This window comes from Stigmatopora argus, chromosome 1 (assembly GCF_051989625.1).
Source record: "Stigmatopora argus isolate UIUO_Sarg chromosome 1, RoL_Sarg_1.0, whole genome shotgun sequence".
Lineage (NCBI taxonomy): Eukaryota > Metazoa > Chordata > Actinopteri > Syngnathiformes > Syngnathidae > Stigmatopora > Stigmatopora argus.
Genome location: NC_135387.1, coordinates 4196449 through 4216633, shown reverse-complemented (window position 1 = coordinate 4216633; position 20185 = coordinate 4196449). Strand labels below are relative to the sequence as shown.

Below are 20185 nucleotides of genomic sequence, written 5' to 3'. Positions count from 1 at the left end.
TACGATAGAACGTTTTTTTGGGCTGTTGCTGTCTACTTCACTGCTGTAAAACTGGAATATCTAAGATTTGCACTTTATTCACTAAACGGCCCTAATAATTCAATGGACATTAAATAATTTTTCGCAAGGACTTTGAACACGGTTCACAATGGTTAAGCCAATATTTTATCATTTGAAAAGTTAATTGTAAGCCCAGAAAGAACATGCAAACTCCACACAGGTAGACTGACCTGGATTTGAACCCAAGGCCCCATAGCTGTGAGGCTGACGTGTTAACCAGGTGTGCTGATATGTTGTTAAAAAACATGGTAGTTCTCACTTTGTGGCAAAAAGACCACGTTATATGTCGCTCACAACTCAGCTTTTTTGTTTTCTTTGAAACTTTTCTTGTGTGTGAGCCGACATCGATTTCTGTGTGCACCAACCTAGCCCAGATGCAATTTGAAGCCTTTGTTTGAAAACTATACCACCATGTCCTTATTTATTTTTTAGCATGTAATAGAGATAGTTTCTAGACCACACCTACTTTATGTGCACTTAATCATTTCTACATGACATGTAAACAGTCAGAATACAAATAATGAGGGGTGGCGAAAAAAATTGCAAAAGAGCGCCCAACGTGGGGCTCGAACCCACGACCCTGAGATTAAGAGTCTCATGCTCTACCGACTGAGCTAGCCGGGCATATCTAGGAATGGTGATACTCCCTTTTATAAAACAAGTCTATCCTGGATGCTCAAAATTACCTCTCGGTCCAATACTGACACCTGGCAACCGAAATTAATAAGACAACGATAATACGCCGTTTTAACTGAAAAGCCATGATTTATTACTGGTTTTGAATAGTTAAAATACTTGGCAATGATAGAATAGGCCAACTACCCCTGCATTTAAATTAACAAACGAGGTTAGGAAAAATAGTTACCTGCTGGCAGACATTCGCGTCTCCGTTGGTTAGCCAAAGGTTTTTATCTAGAAATCTCGAATAAAAATGGACCTTTAGATACATTAGGCCCAACTACTCCATGTCCAATTCTTTGGTTGGAAAAATACAATAGATTTGGTGATAGAACGACAAACAGCAACAGGTAAGTTCGGTGGTTTGTGCTTGACTTGTAGTAGTAGACTTCAAGCGATGGCGCCAACTACAGCACTCCCTACTGGTTGGACAATTTTTCACTAAAAAACACGGCTCAGGTACATACTGACCAAGTCAATCATCCCAATCATTTGCACGTTTAATTACATAAAGGTAAAAAATAACGTGAAAGATGAAATGTTTCTTTAAAATATGCCGTTCATTCAGATTCAATCAATTGTAAGGTTACATAATATTTAAAACTTCACAAGGCAGACATTTATTTATTTATTTTTTAGGGCTGGTGGGTGTTGCTACAAGAGTTTCTTTCTGTTTTGTAGGTCGTAGTATACGGTATATCAATGATACCTTGATAAGTATTTTTTTCCAAAACAGTTATTATAATAATAGTAATATAATAATGATAATGATAGTAATAATAATAATCATAATAATAATTTAATAATAACAATTACAATAATTATAAATTACTATAATTTAATATAATAATAATAAAAATAGTAATAGGAACATTAATTAATAACAATAATGATAATAACAGTAATAATAATAATAGTACTACAATTATTATCAATATCGTTATATTATTATTATTAATAATAATATAAAATAAATGCATTAGCATTATAATTATTATTGTTATTAATTACGGTTGCTATTACTATTGTTATTATTATTTTTATTATTGTTATTATAATTATTATTATTAAATTATAGTTTCTGTTATTATTTAAGAGGAAATATCAAGTCCCGACATTTGTGATTAACACTCAAATGTAGAACACAATAAAAGAATTAAAATAAGTCACAGAAAATTAAACGTAATAAAGCAGCAAAAACTGCTAATAAGTCTGTAAAATCAAACAATGTACTTTAATAGTATCGTGTAAATGTGTTTGTTTTGGGGTTCTCCATTTACGTCAATTGCACAGGGCGGTGCATCAATGGGCTGTGGGAGTGAAACGGCCCCACAGCAGACTTTTTTTTAACACCTGTGGGTTTAAAACGGGGGATAAAGGCGTTGCTTTTCTAAGACATGGTTTATTTTAGTTTCGCTGTGAAGTGGGGGAACATATGAGTAGTGGACTACATCGCGCACGGACTGTGGCTGTGCGATCGGTCTTAACGAGACCAAATTAGACATCGGCTGCTCGGCTCAGGCTAGCAGCGGTTCGGGTCGAGGCATCCCGGTGCAGGAGGACCCGCCTGTTAACCATGGGTCTCCGTAAGAAGAACCGTAGCCCGCCGGTGCTCAGCCACGAATTTGTGATCCAGAACCACGCCGACACGGTGTCGTGCCTGGCTATGATCATCCTCCTGGGCCTGATGTTTGAGGTACAATGTGGATACAGGCGTGTTTATTAGCTTACTAGCTTCTGCGAGGCGAGGATGCCACTGGCAGCGCATGGATACCATTCTGTCGGCGACATGTTTAGCAGTGAAAAGTTATTTAAAAAATATGTTTTACAGTGAATGCAGTGAGCCCCACTGTAAAAGTGTTGCTTTGTGACTGCGTGACTGAATAGTATTGGACTTATAACCGCAGTTTTCAGTAGGTATGAATAACGGTTGTCTGGTAAGAAAAAAAAGACAGATCAAATGCACAGAAAATTATTTTTAAAAAGAAAGATAATAAAACATAGCAGGTCGCATATTCTTTTCCTCAACTTAGAAACGGTGTATTCAATTATTCAATCATATTTATTTATAAGTAGCAATTAGCAATACAGTGGTACCTCTACATATGAGCTTAATTCGTTCCGGGACTGAGCTTGTATGTCGATCTTCTCGTAACTCGAACGAACATTTCCCATTGAAATGAACTAAAAACAAATTAATTCGTTCCAACCCTCTGAAAAACAGGATACTGGATTGGAAAAAATGTTTTATTTCTTCTAATTCACCCTCTATGAACAAAGTAACACATAACTAGTTGTTTAATAGTAATAAAATGTGTTTAATAGAACTAAAATAAGACGGATTTCGCGGAGGGTACAGTGAGTGGGACATAGAGGCAGGCGGGGGGGGGGGGTCTCTGCGGCAACGCACTCTTAACAGAACAAACAAATTTAAATTAACTTGGATTAATATATACAGACACGCTCAAACATACGTTTAATGTAACTTTACACAAAACTGTATTCTAATTTTGTTTTATTTTTTTACCTTTGTTCCCCGGGTTGACTCCACCCGGACATTCAGCGGGAGTTTTTAAAACAAACGCATCAAGAGTTGTTTGTTTTTTGCCTTCCCTTCAAAATATTTCGAAAATGACACGCACAAATGTCCTCACAATACGATAACGCGCGACCACTTGCCAGCTTGTCAGGGTGCCTCTTTTCTACAAAATCGGAAAACTCTTGCCACATCGCTAGCATGTCTTGGATATCCTTTGTAGCCAGGTGGTCCCCCTCTCCCACCTACTCCTCGCTACGAGTTCCCGCAACACCTCCAAATGTTTACTCTTCTGGAGCTCGATTAAATCATGTGTCATCAGTTCTTTGTGGTGCTCGGCGATAAGATCATTCACATCTGCCTCGTTAACCTCCAGCCCCAAGGAATTTCCAAGTGACACGATATCATCCATGACAACGAGCAAGCTCTGTGACATGGGAAAATGCAAGCTCCGCCCAGTGCACGTAGATATCTGTTATACACGAAAGAGATGCGGCAAAAAAGACAGTGCGCTACAATGATAAATATCCTCTCATGTCATGGCCACCTGGCTTTCTCGCATCTCAAAATTTTTCTCGTATCTAGAGCATCTCGTAGGTAGATCTGCTCGTATGTAGAGGTACCACTGTATATTTACCAATCACATACTACCTGTCAACCTCGACTAATTGCTCCCCTTATTAATGATTGCAATTCCCCTAATTAAGCGAGAATAAACCGTATAAATGCTATGTGGCACGTATTTACTCACATAGGGCGGACTTAAAAGTAAAAAAAATCCCCAAAATGGACGTACTAGTGCCCAAATCACTGGGCACTAAATTCAAAATTCTTTAGATGTCGCTGTATGACGCGGACAGCTTAACTGTTAGGGTACATTGCTGTGTGCCGTCAGGGCCTTCAAGGCCTTCTCTGCTGGCCTAAGAAATATCTGAATCATGTATTATATTTTGTCCATCAATACTTATTAAATAATTCCAAATTGTCTGTTAGCTTCCTTTCATTGCTTTCCCCCTGGTTGCACTGCTTCCAGATGTGTGTTCATGTTGAACCAATCACATTTCAGGCATTATTTGTTGCCAGGGTCAGAAATCTGCCTCAAGGCCTTCACAAGCAGTTCTGCAGGCTCTGCGGCATTAAACAAGCATCGATAAGACTGTCGCTTTAACCAATCAGAATTCGATTTGGTGACACCAAGGCCTTCTCGCAGGCGTAGAGATACGTCATTGCCTTCTCGCAGTCGTAGGGAAACGTCATCGCTTTCACTAACTATGATTGGCTAGTGATAGAGTAAGCCAGAGGTCTCCAAACCGGTCCTGGAGGGCTGCTGTGGGTGCAGGTTTTTGTTCCAACCAATCCAACACAAACAGTTTAACCAATTAGGTTTCTGCAGAAAAAAGAAGCACCTGACTGCAATCCACTGATTGCACTTCTAGGATACCAGATTGGTGGAAAGGTTTCCTCTTACCAGTTGGAACGAAAACCTGCACCCACTGCGGCCCTTTCTGGAATAGTTTGGGGACCACTGGAGTAGGCGGACCAAAGACAAAGTGAGCCAGCCAGAGATTGCAAACTCCATCCACAATGGCCGACGGAGGAAAACAAATGGATTTGGTTGCAGATTTCCTGACAAAGCCATTTTCCAGATGGACTTTTCCAGAAAAAAATGGACATCATTAAAAAAGGGCGGTCAACTCCGAAGCTAGCAAGCTTCTGGTTGATAGACTCTGTAAACTTTCATTTCGGGGACACGATGAACGCGCTGCATCCCTGAACAAAGGAAATTATGTGGAACTTATTTCTCTCATTGCTGAGAGAAGCATGGATTTACATTACCACCTGTCAACTAATAAAGTGTTTAGTGCAGGGGTGGCCAACTCCGGTCCTCGAGAGCCGCCATCCGGTCTGTTTTCCATGTCTCCCTCCACCAACACACCTGAATCAAATAATCAGGATCGGTATCAAGCTTCTGGACGGCTTGCTGATGAGTTGGTCATTTGATTCAGGTGTGCTAGAAGAGGGAGATATGGAAAACACACCGGATAGCGGCTCTTGAGGACCGGAGTTGGCCACCCCTGGTTTAGTGGCACGTCGGGCAAAATACAAAACAACCTGATCACTTCTATTGCTGAAGTGATGGAGGAAGAGATGAGAAGGGAAATAAAAGTACTGTTTGTCTCTAAAATTGTGAATGATTCTGTGCGGTGTGCTGATGGATTTAAAGCACATCTGGATGATTTTGAATTTTGTTTTTTGCTTCACACATTTAATGGCATTTTTGAGCATTCAGACGTGCTTTTTTCTATACTACAGAACAACAAACTGGATGTACAGTTTTGTCCTGCAAGAGTAAAGGAGTTTTGTGACGCAGTTGAGCGCGAGAGGAGCCGATATGAGGAAATCTACGAGGCCACTGAACGCAGTGCGGGTGCTTCAAGCGCACGAAGAGGTCAAGCGCAAGATTCTCACGCGCACTACCACCAACTCCACCACAGGATTCTGGACAATATTACTTGATTCTGGACAATATTACTTGCCAGACGCGGACCAGATTTCAAGAACACGAAAGACTGATGTTTCTCTCACTCCTCGACCCGCAGAAGTTTTGGGAATACCAGAAAACTTTCCCACATGCAGCCTTCTCCATCTTAACGCAGAGCCACGGTACACTTTTCGATCTGCCTCGGCTAAGAATAGAACTGATTGTAATGTATGGCACGGATGATTTTACAGGAATATCTCCCACTGATCTCCTTGACTTCCTTCAGCAGAAAAATCTGAGTGAGAGCATGGGGCGGCTGTACACATTAGTGGGTTCGACAGTGACCATCCCGTGTCCACTGCTTCTGTCGAACGGACATTTTCAGCCCGAAACAGAATCAAAACTTATGCCAGAAATACAACAGGACAGACTCGACTGTCAGCATTAGCTTTGATGGCGATAGAAAAGAACTTCTTGATGGACCTGAAACGCACGTGTAATCTGTACCACAGAGTAATTGAAATCTTCTTGAGAAAATAAAGGAGGATGCATTTTGTGTATAAATAAAATAATAATAAAATATTTTTGGGTGAGTAAAATATGTCTATTTTCCTAAATATTTCAATTTTTTAGGTTATTATTGATTCTTTTTATGTGTCGCAGCTGTAGCTGCATTAAAGGTTTTATAGCCATAAAATACTTATTGAGGGTTGGATTGATTCACACACAGCACTACTGAAGGCCTAACTGTGAAATGCACGGCCCGCCACTGGGAATGCGCATACGCATATCATGCTTGAAGCATGATAATATTGGCAGTCGACGTTGGCGTTTTCGTCTGCTACCAGTGAAGGAGACGATCCGGTTTAGAGCCGAAATGGGTAAAACGAGATCAGTTTTACAAAAAACAGACTTTGAAAAAAATAAACAATTTGAAATTATCTAAAAACCTCAAATACGGGAAAAAACTACAAGTTGACAGGTATGCAATCAAAACAAGTCTATTTCTTATTATTTCATTCATTTTCTGAAATCATCCCACCCTCTGAAAAAAACACCACAAACAGGATATTACAATGGAAAAACATATTTTTATTTGTTCTAATTCACCACCTACTCACTGATCTCATCTTATTTTCTGAACCGCTTTATCCTCATTGGGGCCGCGGGGGGTGCTGGAGCCAATCCCAGCTGTCTCTGGGCCAGAGGGGGGGGGGGGGGGGACCCTGAATCGGTGGCCAGCCAATTGTAGGACACAAGGAGACAGACAACCATGAACACTCACACCCATACCTAGGGGCAATTTAGAGTGTCCAATAAGCCTACCATGCATGTCTTTGGAATGTGGGAGGGGAGGAAACCGGAGTACCCGGAGGAAACCCACACTAGCCCGGGGAGAACATGCAAACTCCACACAGATGGACAATTCGCTGGATTGAACCCATGACCCCAGAGCTGTGAGGGTGACGCGCTAACCAACTGCTCCCCCGGGCCGCCCCCACCTACTCACATACTAACAAATACTTATCTAGTCATAATGATCTTCAATACTACATTTTGACATTAATCAGTACAGAGAGAGACTTGATGGACGGCAACGCGCTCGTGACATAACATAAACTTTAAGTTTAACTTAAATGAATTTAGATGGGCGGCCCGGTGTTACTTTGAAGGGAAAATTCATGGATTTAATAGGGAGTACAAATGTGTTACTTTGAAGGCAAAAACTTTCGTGCATGTTGTCTTTTTTTGCGCATATAAGCCGTACCCTCGATTCAGTCATAATTTTTTGTCCGACAAATGCGGCATGGTAGGTGGGTTGGACAATCTAAATTGGGCCTAAGTATGAGCGAGTCTGAATGGTTCTCTGTCTCCTCGTGCCCTGCGATTGACTGGCCACCAATTCACGGTGTCCCCCCTCTGGCCCAGTCAGGTGGGATAGGCTCCAGCAATCCCTGAGACCCTTGTGTGGATAAGCGGTTCAGAAAAATAAATAAATAGGGCGGCCCAGCGCCCGAGTGGTTAGCGCATCGGCCTCACAATGGGAGACCTGGGTTCAAATCCAGGTCGGTCCACCTGCGTGGAGTTTGCATGTTCTCCCAGGACCTGTGTGGGTCTTATCCGGGTACTCCAATTTCCCCTCCCGCGACCCTAGTGAGGATAAAGCGGTTCAGAAAATAAGAGATGAACTTAGATTACTATACACACACTTAAAAATAATTTTTAATCTTACGTCACACTAAATTTAAGATGTTAATGTATTCCACCGCGGCTTTCGAGTTGGAACTTGCTGATTCTCCATGCCTTAGAAACAAGTGTATCCCAGTTTGTTTTTTAAAATTATCGAACCAGCCACGACTCGCTTCTAAGGGTTCCCCTTTTTCAGATGATTGCTTTGCTTTCAAGTCCATATAGATTCCACTGGCTTTTTCGCAGATTATCGACTCGGTCATGCTGTCTCCAGTAAAAAATGCTACCTGTACGGCCTGGTGCTTGTAGATATCTTTACGCGAGGGAGATGCGGCGAGAAAGACAGAGCAATGCTGTTCTCATAAGCAGACTCGCATACTCGGCGACCCAGACGGCCGCATCGGAAACCATCTCGTATGCTCGTATCTCAAGGCAAATATTTGCTCGGAGTTTTCTTTGTATCTCAAATATGTTGGGACACTCCTATGTCAAGTTATTACTCTAATTGGAAGATCACAGATTATAGTACTTGTTCAAAATGTAAGACCAAGAGTATATATTTGGCAGGAACTAATTACATCCAGTCAAAATTGATTGAGTTAGTTAAAAATACGGTCTTATGGTATTTTAAGAAGCTTTTTGACAAGTTAGTCCATCAACATTTCCTTTGCCTTCCAGATCACGGCAAAGTTTGCCATCATGTTCATTACAGTCCAGTACAACGTCACACAAGTTCTTGGTGAGTTGAATCCTTATTGTCTGTCATCAGCTTAGAATACATGTTGAGAAGATAAAAAAAGATCTTTGCTTTTGTTCATCATTTTTTTTCCTAGATGTAAAGAATGATCCAGTGAACCTTTACCATTATGGTCCTAAAGATGTGGCTACTGTTTTTTTTTACTTGCTAATTATCGTTATTCTTCATGCCCTGATACAAGAGTATATACTTGATGTGAGTATGCAAGCTCACCAATCAATCAATTTTTTAACATTCTATTATTTACAGTAGACAAAACACAATAGCTTCTTTTTTAGTATACAGTGGCATTTGGCTATCATCTTGTTTTGTTTCAGAAAATGAACAGAAGGTTGCATCTGTCAAAGACCAAACACAGCAAGTTCAATGAATCAGGGCAATTGGCAGCATTTTACCTGTTTTCCTTCATTTGGGGATGCAGCATCTTAACAGCGGTAAAAGTCCATCTCTTTGGTTTTACCCTCATTTACAGTAATTCAGTACAATTATTTTCTTTCTCTCTTTTGTTTTTGTTAGGAGGACTTTTCAAAAAATCCCACTTTCCTCTGGGATGGTTACCCCCACACTCACATGGTGTATGTACCTGTAAATGTTTCATTTTGTGTCTCACAATGTATTTAAAAATACAAATATTATGCAGAACACATTCCAAAGTTCATTATATGCTTAATGTCTCCCCTTGATAGTTTTCAGGTCAAGTTTTTCTACATTTGCCAAATTGCCTATTGGCTTCATGCACTTCCAGAGCTATACTTCCAAAAAGTACGCAAGGTAAGGCTCATTTTGTACACAAGCTATATGTTAGCGTATAACCGTGTTTCTCATTTATTTTCTGTTGAGTTCAGTCAGTTCGGTCCTCACTGTGTGGAGTTTGCATGTTCTCCCCAGGCCTGCATGGGTTTTACCCGGGTACTCCGGTTTCCCACCCACATTCCAAAGACTAAATTGCCCCTAGGTTTGAGTGTGAGCGTGAATGGTTATTTGTCTCCTTGTGCCCTGCGATTCTTGTCCGAAGTCAGCTGGGATAGGCTCCATCACCCCCCGCAACCCTAGTGAGGATAAACGCGGTTCAGAAAATGAGATGAGATGAGATGTGTACATGTATATGTAAATATTATGTGTATATATGTATGTGTTTGTATGTATTTGTGTATATTTCTAAAAAAATATTCCAAATAAGATAGCAAGTTACCAAGTTTTGTCTTTCCGACTTCTCTATTTCTTCTCTTGTCAGGAAGACATCCCCCGCCAACTCAACTACATTAGCCTTTATGTTGTCCACATCAGTGGTGCCTACATATTAAAGTAAGTAAAAGTATATTGGATCCACTTTGTGATTTCAATTGACTATAAGTAGAATAATGCCAAACATTTGAAAATTAAAACCGTTTCATCAACATGGATGCAAAAAGGACTCAAAACCAAAAATCACAGGTTTAAAAAAATAAATCGACTAAGGATTCAACAGAGCTTATGACGTAAAAGCCAAAATAAAATTACAATGCAGGAATCATACCCGTTGTCATAAATTACCATGGTACAGTAAATCACCAACCCAAAGACGTTCATTCGACATTAAAAAAAAACAATTGACAAAGCTCCAATACATATTTCACTTTTCTAAATCCATAAAGGTGCCGTTTTCATTTGCCTAGAAGTGTGGTCATGCAGGTTTAAGCTGTGGTGGCTATGCTAGTGACTGCAGCAATGTTAAATTGCTACCGATTCGCAAATGGCCTCTGACCATTATATATATATATATATATATATATATATATATATATATATATATATATATATATATATATATATATATATATATATATTTATTTATTTATATATATATTGATTTTTGCATAATCCATATAAAATGTAAAAAAATAGGCATAGGACAATTTAAATAAAACTTTTATGATCATGTTTTTACATTAATTGAAATATTGTGTTTTTGCAAACTATTGAAAAAGTACAGCATAATGAAAATAAGTTTATATTTGTGTTTGGGTCCTTCTACGTGTGTTTTACAGTCAGTAATTCCAACATGTGTCACGCTGAAGTCGCACTTGCATGTTCTGCAATGCGCAAATGTCCGTCCTTTTGGAGACCGCTTCAACATGGGAATATGAAACAATAAACTTCTGCGAGTGTCTGGGTTTCTTATTAGAAGTTATATCCAAATTGCCATCCATTTTGCACTCAACCCGAGCAGGCATATTGCTGAAACTTACCAGTGCTGTGTGCGCCTACTTCCTTTAGAACAACCCCAGAAATGATAGGATTTGTTTCAAAACAAAAGACTGGTGGTTTAGTCATCCTTAATAATACTTACTTCCCTTGTGAAAAAAAAATTAAAACGGAAATGTTAAAGCGATAGAAGCTACCCATGCAATCGATTCCGAATCGATTGCCATGCTGAAGTCGAGGAATCAATCGTCAGAACTTGTAACTCGGATGATTCACAATGCACTCGTGATACCTAATTTTTCCGGTTTACAGTGCAGTTGAATCAAGATGGCGGAAGCCGATGGTGTGAATTTCAAGGGATTTAAATTGGGAAATAAATAAAAAAATGGAAATTTGGTGTTGGAATAATAATTAATACCCTTAAATCATTATTAGTAATATTTAATTAAAATTGGAAGACATCTTTCAACATAACTGCTTACAACTTGCAAGGAAAATCACTCCCAACGCGTCTTCGTTCGCAAGAGGATTCTGAATTGCAGTAACTGAATCATTGTATTTAATCGCGACACTCGAAAACATGTTATGTAATCACAACAATTGTCTTTAGACAGTACAATAACACCCTAGATGGTTAGAAAAACAACTGTGTAAGAATTGCAGAAGTAAGCATAAAAGTTGAACAAGGCATAATATTTTCATTATAAGGTAAACAAAGCAGTATTATAATGTAAACAAAGCAGCCGTATTTTCAAACAATAATGCGATTATCGCCATCTGCCTGCCGGAGTCCCGTCAAAACACGGTAAGAGTTTCTTGCAGATCAGCAGAAACACGGGGTTTGTTGCTGAAAAGCGTCCCTGGAAACAATGTGTCCTCGAGCTGTGGGCCTTGAGGAGACGATGGGGAGGAAAAGTGTCTGTGGTCCCATGAATTAATTTATAGCCTTATTACTTATTAAAAATGCTTACAACACATATAGAAACATTCCATAATAAATCCAACATTTGGTACTTTTCCGAAATGGTTGCTTCAAAAAAAATATTAAGTGAACATTTTTGGGGATTTCCGTAGTTTAGGGAGGTTGTCCGGAATCCCATAGTTTGCGTTGCTTTTCCCGGAGAAACTCCTGAAAGTCCGGAGTTGTTAGCAGGCATGTATTATATCTCATCTCATTTTCTGAATCGCTGTATCCTCACTAGGGTCGCGGGAGGTGCTGGACCCTATCCCAGCTGACTTCGGGCCAGAGGCAAGGGACACCCTGAATTGGTGACCAGCCAATCGCAGGGCACAAGGAGAGAAACAACCAATCACGCTCACACTCATACCTAGGGGCAATTTAGAGCATCCAATCAGCCTACCAAGCATGCATTTGGAATGTGGGAGGAAACCGGAGTACCTGGAGAAAACCCACCCAGAACATGCAAACTCCACACAGGTGGACCGACCTGGATTTGAACCCAGGTCCCCCACGGTGAGGCTGACGCGCTAACCACTCGGGCGCTGGGCCGCCCTATTTATTTATTTTTCTGAACCGCTTATCCACACAAGGGTCTCAGGGATTGCTGGAGCCTATCCCACCTGACTGGGCCAGAGGGGGGACACCGTGAATTGATGGCCAGTCAATCGCAGGGCACGAGGAGACAGAGAACCATTCAGACTCGCTCATACTTAGGCCCAATTTAGATTGTCCAACCCACGTATATATATATATATATATATATATATATATATATATATATATATATATATATATGTGTATAAATATATATATATATATATATATATATATATATATATATATATATATATATATATATATATATATATATATATATATATATTTACTAGTAACATCCATGCGATCTACTCTTAACAGTCATGTGAATTCAATTTTATGGCAAAACATTGCAGTGACGATATTATTATGATTATATTTTGGTATGTTTGATCAGAAATAGAACAATACCACTTCAAGAATGAGCCAGTAATCATTCACATTTTCTCTTTTATCCTTTACAAACTCATTAATTCAGCCTCTACCGACTTGGTGTGGTATTGCTAGTCCCTCACTACTTGGTGGAACTCCTGTTCCATGCCTCACGCCTCTTCTACTTCAGTGATGAGAACAAGCAGAAGGGGTACATTTGTAAAATTAATAAGCAGTTATTTATGGAGTAAGGTCGCTCATCTTTTTTGTTTCCTTGTTACAGTTTCACACTGTGGGCTTTGCTTTTTGTCATCGCTCGCCTCCTCACACTTACTCTTTCAGTCCTGACATTTGGCTTTGGCCTACCACGGACAAAAAACCAAGGCTTTTCTCTTGTTGAAGGCAATTTTAATGTGCTCACCATAAGGTAAGACCTGCTGCCACGAATGTGGCAGTTTATCTCACAGATCTTTTATTTTGTGTACAAAACATACACTTTTTTTTCTGTGGAGGTTTTGATAGCACAGGTAAATAGCAGTTTCGTATTAATTACCAATAACGTGAGTGCACCCCAAAATTTTAATTTCATTTTAATTTAATGAAACCTACATATAATTTCCCATAAAAGGGTGTTTTTTCACAAACAACATCTGGGTCAGAAAATTTCTAGGGTTTGTTTTACAAATTATTTACCCGTATTCTATCCCAATCCAAGTATTCCACTTCAATCATTGAGTTCATAGGTGCATCTACAAAGCCAAAACCCTTAGTGTCTACATGTTTTTTTCTAACCATTTTAGCATTTAGTATATTTTATTGGTGTTAGTTTTTAAGTGTGTTTGTTATGTCCCTGTAGGATGTCATGTTTGGCAGCCATCTGCCTGACTCAAGCTTGGATGATGTGGAAGTTCATCAATTTCCAGCTGAAGAAGTGGAGAGAACACAGCCAGAAGCAGGCCACAAAAAAGAAAACAGCCAGCCCAAAGAGCAAACCTCACAAAAAGGAGCATACTAGAGGTGAGTCGTTCGGAGCCTAAAAATCTATAGTCAGCAATGGTAACCTGACACAGAGGACATAAATGTACGTGGAAAAAGCTGCATCTGCTTTGCCGCACAAATAAATACAATTATAGAGATGTCAGAATTTTATATATTATATATATATATACATATATATATATATATATATATATATATATATAATATATAAAATTCTGACATCTCTATAATTGTATTTATTTGTGCGGCAAAGCAGATGCAGCTTTTTCCACGTACATTTATGTCCTCTGTGTCAGGTTACCATTGCTGACTATAGATTTTTAGGCTCCGAATATATATATATATATATATATATATATATATATATATATATATATATATATATATATATATATATATATATATATATATATACAGTGGTACCTCGAGATACGAGCTTAATCCGTTACGGGACTGAGCTCGTATGACAAGATTCTCGTAACTCGAGCGGAAGTTTCCCATTGAAATGAATGGGAAACAAATTAATTCGTTCCAACTCTCTGAAAAAAACACCAAAAACAGGATATTGGATTGAAAAAAAAGTTTTATTTCTTATAATTCGCCATATATTGACAAAGTAATAAATAATGAGTGGTTTAATAGAAATAAAGTGTTTAATCGAACTAAAATTGGGCGGATTTCGCCGAGGGCAGAGGGGCACAAAAGGGGCGGGGGGCTTCGTTTTTTTTTTCCACACAACGCACTCGTAAACGGAACAAACACTCCACCCTCACGTTTGCTATCGATGGGCTGTTTGCTGCTGTTCTACGTATTCCCTTCAAAATATTCCGAAAATGATGCACACAAATGTCCTCACAATCGGATAACGCACGACCACTTGCCAACGAGCAGCAGTCTTTTATCAGCGATCGCGCCGCTGCTCATCGGAGCTTCGGGGGCGCTGGCTAGCGGCTCCTTTTAGCTTGTAGCATCTGTGTTTGCATCCCCTCGAACGGCGCCTATGATAGAGTGCCATTGCCTGTCGGCGTTGTGTGCACGAGTATACTTCATTACCCAGAAAGCCCTCTTTTCCCCGCGCATGCGCGTTGTGCGTTTCCTGGTCTGAATAACTCATCCGGTGCTCGTAAATATTGTTATACACGAAAGATATGCAAAAAAAATGCCATGGCTACCTGGCTTGGTCGCATCACGAAATTTTAACCGCATCACGGGCGAATTATTTGATCGAAATTTCCCCCGTAAGACGAGCATTCTGTATGATGAGCGGTCGTATGACGAGGTACCACTGTATATATATATATATATATATATATGTATGACTCATATATATATATATATGTGTGTGTACATGTATATGCACAGTGGAACCTCGACATACGAGCATTTCGAGATACGAGTAACATTTCGAGCAAATAATTATCTCTAGCTACGTGAAAAATTTCGAGCAAATAATTATCTCTAAATACGAGAAAAATTTCGAGATACGAGAAAGCCAGGTGGCCAAGACATGAGAGGCTGTTTATCATTGCCGCATCTCTTTTGTGTGTAACAGATATCTACGAGCACTGGGCGGAGCGTTGCATTTTTTTCAGTGTTTTTTTCCGTCACTCAGCGCGAATGGCGGAGCGATCGTTACGAGGAATATATATTACTTCTCATTGGCTGCTCATAAGAACATCAGGGGCACTGGCTCTCTCCCGCAACTCCCTCGTATAATGTCTCTGGTCGCAACTCCCTCTTTGTAATGTCTCTGGTCGCAACTCCCTCTTTGTAATGTCTCTGCGAGCACTGGGCGGAGCGTTGCATTTTTTCAGTGTTTTCCCCCCTAAGCCTTTTAGCTCCCGTTGGCGGAGCGATCGCTAATTCAAGACTACTTCTCAGCAATGTTCCCTCTAATTTTTCGTTGGTCTGAGCAAAAAGTCAACCTCCCTGAGCGCACTGAGTACCAGTGTGAGCGACATCATCGGTACTCGGATGATTCGCCTAAAGACGTTTCGCCGACGGACGTTTGACAGACGGGCAGGTCGCCGAATGGACGTTCCGCCGAACGTTCATTCGGCCGAACGGAGGTTTCGCCGAAACGGGATTCGCGCGCTCGCCCCGCCCCCGGATCGTGTGTGTACAAGTTTTTCAACCTCGGCCCGCAGGCCATATACGGCCCGTTAGGATTTTTAATCCGGCCCGCCGCCGGTGTTGTCCAAATTATAGTAAAAATCAATGTTAGTCTACCATCAATGGCAGCCCGGGAATAAGCACTCTTGGGCGGGCAGATGTAGCAGAACCGAGCCGTAAAATGACAGCAATCGGGTCAAATCCATCCTAAAACAGCATTTAATGATTAAATACAAATACTGGAGCTCTTTGGACATTAGAACCGAGCCCAGGGAAGTGAATTCCTCGGTAAAATGTCGTGATGATATCGCGATGGAGGCAAAAAAAACGTCTATATACGTCCATTCGCCAAACGGCTCAAAATGCTCTCAAATTCGGTCAAATCCAGCCGAAAACAGCGTTTAATGATTAAATACAAATACTGGAGCTCTTTGGACATTAGAACCGAGCCCAGGGAAGTGAATTCCTCGGTAAAATGTCGCGATGATGTCGCGATGGAGGCAAAAAAATGTCCATATACGTCCATTCGCCAAACGGCCCAAAAATGCTCTCAAATTCGGTCAAATCCAGCTGAAAACAGCGTTTAATGATTAAATACAAATACTAGTATTTGTATTTAATCATTAAACGCTGTTTGAACGAACGTTCATTCGGAGACCTGTCCGTCTGTCAAACGTCCGTCGGCGAAACGTCTTTAGGCGAATCATCCGGTCACGACATCATCATTGCTCGCTATGGGCACACCAGTATCACACCTGCCACAAGCAGGTGCATGTCAATGTTCCCTCTAATTTTTCATGTAAAACATGCTGTAAAACACGAAAAACATAAGTGGACAGAGCTACTGCCACTGGCTGCCGCTTAAACGGCGCCATCATGAAGAAAGGGCTAAAAAAAATAAAAAAAAAATCCGATTTTTTTTTTTACTGCGCGCCATATGATTGCTGCTGCGCAGAGAAGACGAGAGTAGTGCGCAATTGCGCACGCGCGCAGCTTAGAGGGAACACTGCTTCTCAGTGGCAAGTGGTCGTGCGTTATCCTATTGTGAGGACATTTGTGTGCATCATTTTCGGAATATTTTGAAGGGAATACAAACTCAAACAACCCTCGATATTGACTGAAAGTCAGTGTGGAGGCGGGGCAAGCAGAGCCAACCCGGCCGGGAGAATTGTATAAAAATGTAAAACTAAATTAGAATTAAGTTTAGTGTAATAATTATATAAAAATATTGTCGTTTTTTTGTTGAATTGCCCAGACTCTAACTAATTGTATTCTATTTTTTTAATGAAGTTCTATTAATTAGAGGCTGCATTTATATAATGTATGATTCACAGCTCAAGGTTGGGATACTCTAAAAACTGGTGTTTCTGATTACTTGTTTCATTATCAGGAGCTGCCAATGGAATTCTAAAACCTGACGATAAAACATCACCACGAGTGCGAAGAGTTAAAAACTCCTGAAGACTGCGAAGTTGAGAATAAGCTGGATCGGTGGCGTGTCAACTGCTCTCTAATCAAAATCACTCTCACATAGCTGTCTTTTTGGTATTGAGATTTCCTTTGTCGGACATTCACTGCAAAGTACTTGTTACACTGCTGGTTAGAGGTTGGTGGGGAGAGTTGGATCTGATGCTTTAAAACCGTATAGGTTTCACTCCTCAAATAGTATCCTCTTGTGTGCAATGATGATCGTATGTTGATTAGTACTTACATTCATCCTAATGCAACTTAATGTAAAGTGTTCATTTACACAAACTGTACAGGGTTTGATACATTTTGTTTTTATTAGACCTTAAATTCAACTGCCAAAGGCTGCTGGCTCATATTTAAAATGGTTTTGTTGCATAGCACCATAAATTAGGATTTTGTTAGAAACAACAACATCCCTGTGAATAGTAGTAGTGTTATATAGACATTGTGTCAACATTGTGACTTCTAATGATTTGTTATTGCTATTATGGATGGCCAGTGCCTTTGAAATCCAATGTTGGATTGAGGCACTTTTCTTGTTACACTGGAGTCTCCCAAAGTTGGTTCTCAAACTCACACTGCTTTGGGACCATCCGCAAATTGAAGCTGTGCCGTAACCTTTGTATCTCCTCTGTATGCATTTAGTCAAGTTTAGCTGTCAGCATGAGCAGGCTACAACTCAGTGTTTTTGTACGGTAACGTCAATGCATGGCAGTTTGAACAAAATATGGTTTGCTACGCTCTCTCTCTCTTTCTTTTTCTTTCTATGTCACAGAAAACAAACAGGGAAGCATTCAGTGGCCTTTTTACAACTGCTGCAAGAGGGTTATTTATTTTTATCACAGACTATTGATGGTTATTGTAACCAGCAATTCCAGCAGTACATAGTAACTGTTCTCAGTTAATCCAAACAATACAATCCTTCTTCAAGTGTCCTTATAATGTCAGTGAGTTCTATCATTTGTTCTATTTGTGTTCTTTCTGTTTTGCAATTGTTTCCATGATATTCTGGGGCAACGCAGCATAAACTGTTACACCAATTCCATATTGAGGCGCATTGGGAAGTGTTTCAATGAGTGTTTGATTTATTGTACTTTTGTGAATTAACGTTGCCTGAATTAGGATGACGGCAAACCTGTCTGTTACTTGCCTTTTGGAAAAGAAAAAAAAGATGATCTGTTTGTCAGAATATGTCCATGAATTTATGCCTCTTGAGAACCCATGCAAATTACAAGTATGTGATTGTGTATAGCTGCTTCACTGGAAACAACTCAAACGGTCCCGTTGGGCCTATTGTTCCTGTTATGATCATGGGCGGAGGGCCCCAAAGCGGGCACAAGGACAGCTGAGATCTTGGCGATTTCTCTTTATTAAGTAGGTACTTGATATAATGAATCTCACCTGCCTGCATCCCACTACCTGTCTAGCCCTGGGCCTGCCAGTCCCTCTCCTGGACCATTTTATTTAGTGTCTCAGTATAGGAAACTAAATGGCGAAGTCATAAAAATCCCAATTCTTCAATATTTTCTTGGTTTAGTTAACCTTTTGGGGAATTCTACAGCTCAGCTAGAAACTGTTTGATAAAGTTCCAAAATGGGAGGAGCATGGATTTAAAACAAACAGAACACTATAATGAGTGTCATATTTTAAAGCTATTTTTATATTGGAGTGTCTCTTCGACTCTTCTGTTATTATAAGTGAATATGATGTACATTCAAATACTTTTCAATCTAATATTTCTTTAAACTTTTTTTTTTGCTTTTGCAACATTCCAATTTTACAATACAGATGGGTAAGATTGGAGAAAAAAGATATATAGATATTTAACATGCTTATGTAAGTTTTTTTAATTCATAGTTTCAATTCTTTCAATTCAGTTTCAATTTTTTAAGAACAAATATTTTATCCACCATACATAGTGCTTAGCCTCTTAATTGTCAGTAATTTTGTTTTGTTGAGCCAGAAAAAAAGCTGTAATGTGGCCCACAGCCCTTGATTTATGCTGGGGTGTCAAATCGATTCTCCTCGGTCCTGGTCTTTGTTCCAACTGATCCAGTGTAACCAATGAGGTGTCTTCTAAAATAAGTAGCACCTGACTTTAATCAACTGATTACACTTGCATTAAGGTATCCTCTTGTTCAGTTGGAATGAAAACCTGCACCGACTGCAGCCCTTTGAGGACTGGTTTCACACCCCTGAAGGTTTTTCTTCAGTGGTCTGCAATTTGGGTCTGTTCTAAATTCTGCCTCAGTCCACATCACATTGTATAGAGTATAATTGTGAAATGTCTCTTTTACATTAAGAAAATATATACATCATAAAGTACAGATTTTAAAATCCGTCATGGTTGAATGAATTTGATTTGCTTTTTAGTTGCAGCTTGACCTTTGCAAGTGCCTTTGTTGTTTCATTTCTTTGTTGCTGCCTGTTATTCAATGATCACAATTTCATTTTTGAATATGTTGTCTCTGAAATGGCTGATAGTATATAGTGTGTATGTATATATACATACATATACATATACATATATATATATATATATATATATATATATATAGATATAGATATATATATATATATATATATATATAGATATATATATACAGATGCTCCCCTACTTACGAACATACGACTTACGAACAACGGTACATACGAACATGTCTGCAAATTGCGTTTATGTCGAAAAATGTTAGTAATTTCGATTTTGTATTTTTTTCCGAGTAGTGCTTCTTTCCGCCGCTAATACCGACGCCTGGCGCTGTGAGAGTTCAGCTCACCCAGGATCTA

General features: G+C 39.6%; 2 protein-coding genes and 1 non-coding gene across 6 annotated transcripts in view; 1 reads left to right on the top strand and 2 right to left on the bottom strand.

Annotated features, from left to right (window-relative positions):
- LOC144089594 (MYND-type zinc finger-containing chromatin reader ZMYND8-like) overlaps nt 1–1102 on the bottom strand; it is a 30068-nt gene extending 28966 nt beyond the window's left edge. For both annotated transcript variants that reach the window (XM_077620638.1, XM_077620725.1), the window contains exon 1: nt 926–1102. The gene's annotated coding sequence lies outside the window, so the exon portion shown is untranslated. The remainder of the gene's footprint in view (nt 1–925) is intronic.
- Nucleotides 612–684, bottom strand: trnak-cuu (transfer RNA lysine (anticodon CUU)). Its single transcript has one exon. It is a non-coding gene; the product is annotated as a tRNA-Lys (tRNA).
- A 945-nt stretch (nt 1103–2047) lies between the features above and the next one.
- On the top strand, nt 2048–18587 carry LOC144079442 (translocating chain-associated membrane protein 1-like 1). Of its 3 annotated transcripts, none has more exons than XM_077608222.1 (11): nt 2048–2434; nt 8625–8685; nt 8780–8898; nt 9021–9137; nt 9220–9278; nt 9390–9474; nt 9938–10008; nt 12924–13028; nt 13101–13244; nt 13674–13834; nt 17319–18587. In XM_077608222.1, exons 1-11 carry the CDS (start codon nt 2315–2317, stop codon nt 17387–17389), a joined length of 1113 nt encoding a protein of 370 aa, XP_077464348.1. In that variant the 5' UTR covers nt 2048–2314; the 3' UTR covers nt 17390–18587. The 3 variants fall into 3 exon arrangements, with proteins under 3 accessions (XP_077464348.1, XP_077464355.1, XP_077464361.1); XM_077608235.1 differs by lacking the exon at nt 2048–2434 and adding an exon at nt 5816–5938; XM_077608229.1 differs by lacking the exon at nt 12924–13028.
- The last annotated feature ends 1598 nt before the right edge of the window (nt 18588–20185 follow it).

Excerpts from the sequence above, each read along its gene's own strand:
- LOC144079442 (XM_077608222.1), top strand. The coding sequence starts at position 2,315 with ATGGGTCTCCGTAAGAAGAACCGTAGCCCGCCGGTGCTCAGCCACGAA. Across the intron at positions 8,686-8,779 it reads CAACGTCACACAAGTTCTTG|ATGTAAAGAATGATCCAGTG; the intron begins GTGAGTTGAATC and ends TTTTTTTCCTAG. Across the intron at positions 9,138-9,219 it reads GATGCAGCATCTTAACAGCG|GAGGACTTTTCAAAAAATCC; the intron begins GTAAAAGTCCAT and ends TGTTTTTGTTAG.